Source organism: Antrostomus carolinensis, unplaced genomic scaffold (assembly GCF_000700745.2).
Source record: "Antrostomus carolinensis isolate BGI_N321 unplaced genomic scaffold, ASM70074v2 scaffold20655, whole genome shotgun sequence".
Lineage (NCBI taxonomy): Eukaryota > Metazoa > Chordata > Aves > Caprimulgiformes > Caprimulgidae > Antrostomus > Antrostomus carolinensis.
Window position 1 is genome coordinate 3,604 of NW_010315982.1, and position 10,075 is coordinate 13,678.

At 52.2% G+C, this 10,075-nt stretch overlaps 1 protein-coding gene across 1 annotated transcript in view; it reads left to right on the forward strand.

Moving 5' to 3' along the window:
* Positions 1-2,709, forward strand: part of PTPN7 (protein tyrosine phosphatase non-receptor type 7) — a gene marked incomplete at its 5' end in the record, with an annotated part of 6,165 nt that extends 3,456 nt beyond the window's left edge. Inside the window, 4 exons of the mRNA XM_010168147.1 lie at positions 191-301; positions 934-1,091; positions 1,928-2,041; positions 2,592-2,709. Of these exons, the coding sequence (XP_010166449.1) occupies positions 191-301; positions 934-1,091; positions 1,928-2,041; positions 2,592-2,685 (477 nt within the window). The remainder of the gene's footprint in view (positions 1-190; positions 302-933; positions 1,092-1,927; positions 2,042-2,591) is intronic.
* Positions 2,710-10,075: the final 7,366 nt, after the last annotated feature.

Below are 10,075 nucleotides of genomic sequence, written 5' to 3' on the forward strand. Positions count from 1 at the left end.
AGGGATGTGGGGAGAGGGATCTGTCCTGTCCTCAGCCTGTGTTCTGTCTCACTCCACATCCACTTTCCCAGCTCCCCCACCCCTCCCCGGGTGGTGCCCCTTCCCAAGAGCACTGAGAAAAGCACAGCTCAAACATCCAGTGGGTGCCTTCAGCACCTCTACAGCCACAAACCTGGCCTTGCTCTTCCAGAAATGTGTCCACTACTGGCCCGAGAAGGAGGGCACCTACGGCCCCTTCACCATCTGCGTGCAGGGAGTGAGCGAGTGCGTGGAGTACGTGGTCCGTGATCTCTCCATTCAGGTGGGTTCAAGCTCCATCCTGGAGTCAGAAGGGAAGCCCAGCAGGGCCTGGCAGTGCTCCCAACCCCCCTGGGATCTCTAGTGAGATGGCAACGCTGTGCGACAGGAGAGCAGAGGGTTCATGGCTCAGAGAGCTGGGTGTTATGAGCCACATGCCAGAGGAGGGGTCTGCAGGGCTCCTGCCTGCGTGAGAAGACTGAGAGGGAACAGGACCCAGCCCTGGAGGAGAGAGGAGAGGGGTCAGCTGGAAAGGGCTTCTCTTTTAGCCCTTTGCTGTTTGCACTGTGCCATTGGGCTCTGTTCCATGGGCTCTCTGTAGTCGCCTGGGCTGACACTACCCAAAAGGATCTTGCTGGTTTTGCCTGGACTATGGGGACAGTATGGGGACACTCTGTATGTGTTCCCATTTTCTAAGATGGGTCACTTCCCAGTGTTTCTGAGACCCGCTGGCCCAAGGTCTCTCCTGGGGATTTGGCAGATGCTCAAAGAGGGATTTGGGAACGGAGCAGAACAGATGAGATGGTCACAGTTTGCCTGGCCTCTGCTTGAGCTGGACTCCATGCCTTTATTTGGCTCAGCCCAGGAAGTCTGTGGTCTCACATCCTGGTTTCTCTTTCTTCTGTGCTGGAAAAGCTTGAAGGTGAATGCCGCCAGGTCAAACACATCCTCTTCCCATCCTGGCCGGACCAGCAGACACCCGAGTCAGCCAAGCCCCTGCTGCACTTGGTGTCCAAGGTGGAAGAGACTCTTCAGGCTGCAGCCAGCCCAGGGCCCATCGTTGTGCACTGCAGGTAAGAGCTTTCCCCTCACTTGAGTCTGTCCCACTCCTTGGGGTCAGTCTGCAAATACTGGAGGGGAAAATTCCATATGTGAATGCTCATGAGTCAGTCCTGCTGTGGCACAGAAATCCCAGGGTATGGCATCCCCATAGCAGAGTTATTCGAACAGCAACTCCTGTCCTGGCATCAGGATGGTGACATTAGCACAGTGCATACTGCCCCATGAAGACATCTGGTTTGCACCTGGGTCTGTGGATGGCAAGGTGGGAGCAGGAGAGTTCTGCAGGGTCGGGACCCAACTTCCAGACCCACGGCAGATCCACAGCTCTGTCTCCTGCTTCCTCTGCCACTGAGCAGGCCTGCAGCTCAGCTGTGAAGCTGTTTTTCAGGGCAGTCCTCCTGGAGGAGGTGGCCTCTGTGTATTTTCTCTCCCTGTTAAGTGAATTTGGGGACAGTGGAGCAGAGTGCCCGATTGTCCCTGTGCCACACACTTGATGTGCAATGCTGCAGGCTGACTTGCCCCAGGGCAAACTGCTCAGTGCCTGGGGTTAGAGCTCACCTGGGAGGGGAGGTGGAGGGGCTGCAGAGACCCCTGTGCTGTGCAGGGACAGGGGCACATACTGGGTTTGTGCTTCCAGAGTGACCTCAGCTGGGCCATGCACCATGACTCCCTTGCCTTGGCAGAATGGCACCAGCCCACATCTTGGTGCCTGGCTGAGAAAGTTGGCCTGGCAGCTGGGAGCAGGACCCCAGCAGCAAACCAATCTGGGATTATGTCCATCTTGGACAGATTAAAATCCAGGTAGTGCATATTGTTGGTGCTCAGAACAGCTGTGTCTGTCCCGCAGCGCAGGCATTGGCCGGACAGGCTGCTTTATCGCTACCAGGATCGGGTGCCAGCAGCTGAAGGACAAGGGGGAGGTGGATATCCTGGGAATTGTGTGTCATCTCCGCATAGACAGGTGGGTGCTCAGAGCAGCCTGCTCCTTGGAGGGTCCTGTTGGCTGCCAAACCTGGCAGGAAGGATGCAGGAGGGACCTGGGGATGGGTATCATGAGGGAACATGGGGACAATTTTTGATGGAAACCAGAAAGGTTGCTGAAAGATGCAGATGTGGTGACAGCAAATGGTTGCCCAGTGCTGGGCTGGTTTTGCTGTCAGGGCTATTGCAGCTTTGAGGACCTGAGGATGTGAGGAAGAGGAGAGTGGCTCTGAACCTGGCAGCTGATCTGCTCCTTCCAGCTCAGCCACTAAATTCAGAAACACTCGATTTTGCTATTTTTCAGGAGAAGTACTGGTAAAAATTCGAGACAAATCAGTTGCTAATCTGCATTTTGAACAGCCAAGCAATGCTTGTGAGCCCAAACACTCTCTGAGCAGCTCTGGCACCTGTTTCAGATACACCTGGACGTGGCGAGTGAAGCAGGAATATTTGTGTCCCGGGAGCGGGGAACTGAGGATGGGGCTGTGGGCTTTGGTGAGGTGTCAGCGGGACCTGCCTTTCCCTTGCAGAGGCGGGATGATCCAGACGAGTGAGCAGTACCAGTTCCTCCATCACACACTAGCTCTCTACGCTTCCCAGCTGCCGGAGGTGGGAAGCCACTAGCGCAGGGCTCCCACCGGGCTGCCTGCGCCCCGCTTCGACCTCTCCTCCACCAGCTGTGGGGACACCTCCACCAAACTTCCTCCTGCTGCCACCAGGCCACAGAGCAGCAGCATGAGCAGCCCTGGATGAGCACAACTGAGCAAACCCACAGGGATTGTGGCCTTGCCACGCTGAGGATGAGCAGGGGTTGGCAGGTTCACATGAGGGACTTGGTGGATGCTCAGGGTGGCCATTGCTGCTGCCTCGAGGCAGATTTCACTCCTGCAAAGAAGCTTTGGCTTTCCAAACGTGCAACGTTTTACCCTCAACCAGAACAGCAAGCTGCACAGAGGAACTGGAGCTGGGTGAGCACCGGGAGCATGGTTTGCCTTTTAGCTGCACAGAAATGTTTACCCTGTTAGACGCAGAGCTGGTTACAATTGCCTTACAAATAAACAGAGCCTCTCTCCTGATTTTGTATCATCTCTGGGTAGAGGCTGTGCTGCGTGCAGGGCTGGGCTTGCTCCAAACACGCTCCATGATGCTCTTCTTGCTAAAGGTACACTTTGATGGTTTAGCACAAAAGGTGCATAGTTGGTTGCCTTCATTACATGGCTTGCTTTCCTCTCCACCTTTGGCCAACATCTTCTCAGCAGCCTTAAAGTAGGGGAGATTCCTAAGTGCATCTGCAGTTTTGCAAGCAACATATTCCCAACTGCCTTTTGTTACACAAAGACAAGGGGTGGTTTGCCTTCTTTTTTTTTTTTTTTTTTTTTTAAATTAGAATAAAATAATATTTGGGTTTTCTTGGGGGTTTTTTTTGCTGATAAATTCAGGGTGGAGAAAGGAAGAAGAGGGAGAAACATTTTGGCACAAAGCAAGGAGATGGAAATACTCCGTAAAATATTTTAAAGATATTCTATAAAAGCAGTAAGTTACTCCAGTAACATCCTTCCACCTACACATCTGGGTTACCCAGCTGCCAGGTTAACCCTTCCTTGTGCCACAGCATGCCCAGTTGGTCACTGCTGGGGGAACCTTGGTCTCTGTGGTGCCTTGTGCCCTGCCTAGTGCCTGGGCTCTTGGAGAGACCACAGAGCCTCTACAAGCCCCTGAAGGTCAAAGCATGGCTCAGGACTTTGCCTTCTCAGTTAATGTTGCCTTTGATGGTGTCTCTGAAGCCAGCAATGGAAGTTTTGAGCTCATCTGAGACAGGCTTCATTCAGCTGGCCCACAGCATCCTCCTTTCCATGTCTTTTCTCCTCACACTGTGATCAGGCAGGGGAACTCCAAGAGCCTGAAAACTGTAGCACGCCACAGTCTTCCCCACACTCCCAGGACAGCAGGACATGCACCATTTTTCTCATGCTTTTGGTTTATTACCAAGGGGAGAGTTGTTACAGCAGGCTGGCAGTGAGAGCTGTGTTGAGGGTCTTCCACACCACACAGGAGCATTGCTGGGACCAGCATCTGGCCAGGGGGTGTTGTGACCCTCTTTGAGATTCCCCAGTGGGTGCTGGGAGTTTTGCAGTTCAGTTGACTGATGCAGATTATGGTCAGTTAAGTAATTTTCCTGTCTTTCTGTCTCGGTTTGTACCAGCTCTATCCATTCAAGACACCAATCAGGCCATTACCACTGCACTGAATATGTCTCCATCCTCCCTGTATTTATTTCCTGAGTACTCCTCGGGGCCAGGCTGGGCCTGTGTTATTGCAAAGCTCCAAACCCAGGCTCATCCATGTCAGGTGTCAAACAGGGTGTTTGATCTGGTCTGGCTTTGTCAGGCTTATACACCTATGTCCTGGGAAACTGCTTCACCCTGTCCATGAAGACCATGGCATGCCCAGCAGGCAAAGGAAAGGAATCACTCCAAAATCTCTTGTCTCCCCATGCCCCAGGCTGAGATTAAGCCTCTGAGGTTGGCCAGGGGTTTCAGCAGGGCTGAGATAGCTCCTGCTCCTCATTCCTCTCCCTTAAAATCCTGACATGGATCCAACTGCATTTTTTCCTTCTGTGCTTTGCTGGACATGCAACCCAGACAACTGGGCAAGGAGCTGGTACTGGGGTCCCTGGGCTGCAGAATCCTGTGAACTCTGTCCCCAGCTGGCCAGATCCTGCCCAGGGTTCAGAAAAAGTCCTTTTTCCATGTGACTGTAATTTTGACCTGGGGTTTCCTGGGCTGGTAACCCATTTCCTACCCTTGTGACAAGTCACCAGGCTGGAGGTTGCCTAGGACAGGTGAGGAAAACCATGGTGACCATGCAGTGCACAGCACTGTAGTGGCTCATGCAGGCATTGTCAGTAGCAAGGAGACCCACACTGCTCCAAATTCACTGCAGCTGATGGAAAGCACCAGTGCATTACATGGCATCCCCATCAAACATGGCACAACACTGCAGGCACCGCTTCAGCCAGGTCCTTGGAAGAGCAGGGCATTGGGGTAGGATGTGCCAAAATCCAGCATTTTGGGTATTCAGTAACAGCTCTTCACCCAAGCAAGTATTGTAACTACAGACGAGTCTCCAATAGCATCCTCATGGACTCCAAGTAATCAATGACCAAGCCATCACCCAGAAAGGAGAAATTTCAAGGCATGCTGTGACATTTCAAGGGCAGCACTGGGGTCCCAGGAGCTCATGGAGGCCCTGTGAGAGCACTGGCAGCAGGTGGGACACCACAGAGGATGAGGTCCACCCAGCAGCGCCTCACCCAGCACCAGAGGGATGGCTCACAGCTGGGAGCACCGGGGACCCTGTGGGGCACGGGAGTGACACTTGTTTGTGTTGATCTTCAGAAACCCAGTGGTTAAACCATGAGATGGTGGAACACAGAGAATGAGCCATCCATGACCCCACATTAACATGTAGCACAGCCCTGACAGTTCATTTTCTTTAAGAAACCTTGTTGAGCAACCACATCAAAACCACCTGGGTATTTCAAATATGCTCTTGTCTGGAGAGGTCCTGGAGTGGTGCTGACTCTTGCCCAAGACACTCTGCCCAGTCTCACACTCCTGGCATGGAGACCATGGGGTGTCCCAATGGGTGACAGTGCTGCAGAGGTGCAGCTGTGGGGATCAGATCTGGCTCATGCATCCCCACACATGCTGCCATGGCTCCTCTGCAGGGAGCACAGTTTGGGACCACCTGGTTCAAACCAGTGGGAAACAGGCAGATATCTCCAAACCTGCCAGGGCTGGTGTGAGACCCTTCCCTTGCTGGGGTTAAGGGAAACGGGGATGGGCAGGGCCGGGGGCAGTACGCAGAAAGGGTCGGTTTTGCTCATTTGCTTGTGTGTCTCCTGGCGTGGGGATAGACTCGTCCAGCTCCCATCTCTGCTGTGAGGGGTGTGTTTTGTTTGAGCCCCGGATGGACAGTTTCTAGGGCAGGGACTGCAGTCACACACATGCTATCAGGAGGCAATCTCTGCTAACAACTCGAGTGCCACAGGCATTTTGAGTGGGAAGCTTCAAACTGGTGTAGGGGTATTCCCTGGTCTGAAATCAGGTTTTTAGATTTTAGAAGAGCAAACTTCAGCTCACTCAGAGCTCAGTTGGAAGGGATTCCATGGGAAACTTCCATGGAGGATAAAGGAGCTAGCAAGTGCTGTGAGTTTTTCAAGAACGCTCTCCTGGAAACACAAAACCAGTTCATCCCTTTTAAAGGTAGGGGAAGATGGCTTAGCTGTGAGCTTCTGAATCTGCTCAAAACCAAAAGGGAAGCATAACAAAGATGGAAAAGTGGACAAATAGCCATTGAGAAATACAAGGGTGCAGAAATGCAGATACAAATACAAAAGCTCAGTTTGAATTGAAATCGGCCCAAGTGTCAAAAACTACAAGAAAGGGTTCTTCAGGTATGTAAAAAAAACCCCAACCAGAAACAGAAGGAAAATATTGGCCCACTGTTAAACAGGGGAGGTGAATTAGTCACCAACAACGCTGAAAAGGCAGAGGTTCTTGATACTTTCTTCACCTCTGTCTTTACCAGCACTGTTGGGCCCCAGGGGTTGGGAACAAAAATCCAGGTTGATGCAAACACAGACCTGCCACCCATGAAGAGCTGGTATGTGAACTATTACAGGTGCTTGACCCCTACCAAACAGTGGGCCCTGATGTTATTGACCCAAGCGTGTTAAGAGAGCTGGCTGGTGTCATCGTGAGCCTGGTCTCTATAATCTTTGAGAAGTGGTGGAGATTGGGGGATGTCCTAGAAGACTGGGAGAAGGCTAATGTCACCTTCATCCACAAGAAGGGCTTAAAGGAGGATCCAGGAAATCATAGACCCATCAGAATTAATTCAGTCCCTGGGAAAGTTATGGAATGAATCCGCCTGGGGCTATCACAAGTCAAATGAAGCACATGATTGGGAAAAGCCAGCATGGGTTCACCAAGGGCAAATTGTACTTGACAAACCTGATCGCCTTCTACAATAAAGTAACCTGCTCGGTTGATGTGAGGCGTGTGGTGGACGCCTGGATTTCTCCAAGGCTTTTGATATGCTTCCCCACAGCCTCCTGCTAGAGAAATGGATGTGTTATGGTCCAGACAAGTGGTCTGTGTGGTGGGTGAGGAGCTGGCTGACAGGGCACACCCCGAGGGTGGTGGTAAATATCTCCTTTTCAAACTGGCAAGCCGTCACAAGTGGAGTCCTCCAGGCACTGATATTGGGCCCAACACTGTTTAATAATGTCATAAGTGATCTGGATGATGGGATCAAGTATACCCTGATGAAGTTCAGTGATGAAACCAAACTAAGTAGGGAAGCAGACACTTCAGAAGGGAGAGCTGCCCTGCAGGAAAACTTGGATAGGTTGGAAGAGTGGGCTAACAAGAACCTTATGAAGTTCAACAAGGACAAATGTAAGGTCTTGCACCTGGGAAAATATAATCTAGGAGTGCAGCACAGACTGGGACCTACCTGGCTGGACAGCAGCTCTGTGGAAAAGGAGCTAGGAGTCCTTGTGGACAATAAACTCAATATGAGTGAAGAGTGTGCTGCTGTGTCAGAGAGCCAACAGGATGCTGGGTTGCATCAACAAGGGCATCACCAGCAGAGATAAAGAAGTCATTATCCTACTCTCCTCAGTGCTTGTCCGGCCACACCTGGAACACTGTTTAGGTTTGGTCCTTGCTATACAAAAGACATGTGGACAGGCTGGAGAGGGTCCAAAGAAGAACTACAAAGATGATCTGATCAAAGGACTGAGAAGCCTCCATATGAGGAAAGGCTGAGAGAGCTGGGTTTGTTCAGTGCTGAGAATAGAAGGCTCAGGGGAGACCTCATCACCATGTTCCAGTATTTAAAGCGTGGCTACAAAGAAGATGGAGAATCCCTTTTTACGAGGAGTCACATGGAAAAGATGAGGAGTGATGCGTAGAAGTTACTCCTGGAGAGATTCCAGTTGGACACAAGAGGAAAATTTTTCCCAATGAGAACAATCAGCCATTGGAATAATCTCCTCAGGGAAGTGGTGGATTCCCCAACATTGGACACTTTTAAGATTCAGCTGGACAGAGTTCTGGGCCATCTTGTCTAGACTGTGCTTTGCCAGAAAAGGTTGTACCAGATGATCAAAGGTTGGACCAGGTCCCTTCCAACCTGGTATTCCATAATTCTATGATTCTATGAATCTGTTAAAAAAAAAAAAAATCTTCAGTCAGAAATTACACACAGGAATTGGGGGATGAGGTGCTCTACCCCTCTGAGAGCTGATGACCTTCTAGTGGCCTTCCAGTACTTGAAGGGGCTCCAGGAAGACAGGGGAGGGACTATGGCCAAGGGCAGGGAGTGACAGAACAAGGGGTGGTGGCTTGAAACTGGAAGAGGGGAGATGGAGATGAGATGTGAGGAAGAAATTCTTTCCTGTGAAGGTGGTGAGACAGTGTCCCAGGTTGGCCAGAGAAGCTGTGGCTGGTCCTCCCTGGAAGGGTTTTCGGCCAGGTTGGATGAGGCTTTGAGCAACCTGGTCTAGTGGAAGGTGTCCCTGCTGATGGCAGGGGGGTTGGGACTGGATGATCTTTGAGGTTCCTTCCAACCCAAACCAGTCTGGGATTCTGTGATTCTATCTTACAGAACATGATGGAAATTCTTTCCCACCATCAATTGTCATGGGCTCTGAGATATCCACTGTGAGGCAGATCCAACCACAGCTCAGTTTCTCTATTTTCTGTGTGTACATGTTTGTCTCAAGCAGCCCCAGCAGTGAATCCAGCATCCTCGTCTCTCATGGGAGCGTGAGCAACCTCCTCTGCACATGGGCTCTCCCCAACAACTGCTGGAATAAAGGTCCTGCCTCTTCACTGGGGTGTGAGGGAATTGCAAATGCCCCCACGTGTCAGCCGTCACTTCAGGACTGGCTCAAATCCAGCTGGGATGTAACTGAGCCTTGTTGGCATTGCAGATCTGGGCAGTGTGGGTGGCAGAGGACTGCCCCAAGCACTCAGCATCACGTCAGAGGGCAAAGCAGAGCAAAAGCACAACCAGCACAAGTACCTGGAGTGCAGGAGCAGCTTCTCCTCACCTTGCAACCCAGCAGAGCTTAGCTGGGTGAAAATGAGGGGGTTGAGGCTGTAGGGCCCAACCTGATGGCTAAAGGCTGGTGTCGCAGCAGGCGTTCTATAAACGCCTTAGAGAAACATCCCTCAGGAAAGTCCTGCCTTTGGATTAGGCCTTGTTCTACATGTGGAAAATTGTTCATCTACTCTTGTGACGTTGCTCTGGGCTCCTGGCTCTGCAGAGGTCTTGTCTTGAGAAATCAATGGGTAAAAAACCAAAAGCACATGCAACCTAGGGAAACTGAGGCCCGAGGGCAAAGTGTCAGGTCAAAGCCTAGGCTCCAAATCCACAAAACCAACGACTGTCCCATGACTGACAAGAAAACAGCAGGTGGACAAGGTCACCTTCGTGCCCATGAGGTCCCCTCACACCATGGTGCACCTCTCGCAGGGCTGGACCTCCAGGTCACCCTCATCTCACTTGTTAGTGTTCGCTGAGTCTTGGGAGCTGGGGTCCCTGCAGGGACCTCATCCTTGTCACCGCCGATGTCATGCTGTCACATTGTCCTTTGGGAGCATCTAGCACTTCTGCACAGCCACTGTCACCAGCCCTGAGGAAGGGGCACCCATGGCTCCTGCTGTGCCACCCAGACTGCCTTGGCCCCTGGCCGGGTGCTTTTTTTCCTGCCGTGGTGGCATCTCACCCAGGTGATAAGAGTAGGACCATGGCGTGGGCTGCAGTGGGGCCGGAGGGCAGGGGAGCAGCCCCATGAGCTGGCCCAGCCCTTCTGCGGGTGCTGGGGAGCCCTGTGGGACCCCCGGGTACATGGGGGTGCTGGGGTTCAGGGCAGGAGACAGGTAAGGGTGCAGGATTGGGGCTCCGCCCAGCCGGCATGGTTGGAGGGGGCAGATGC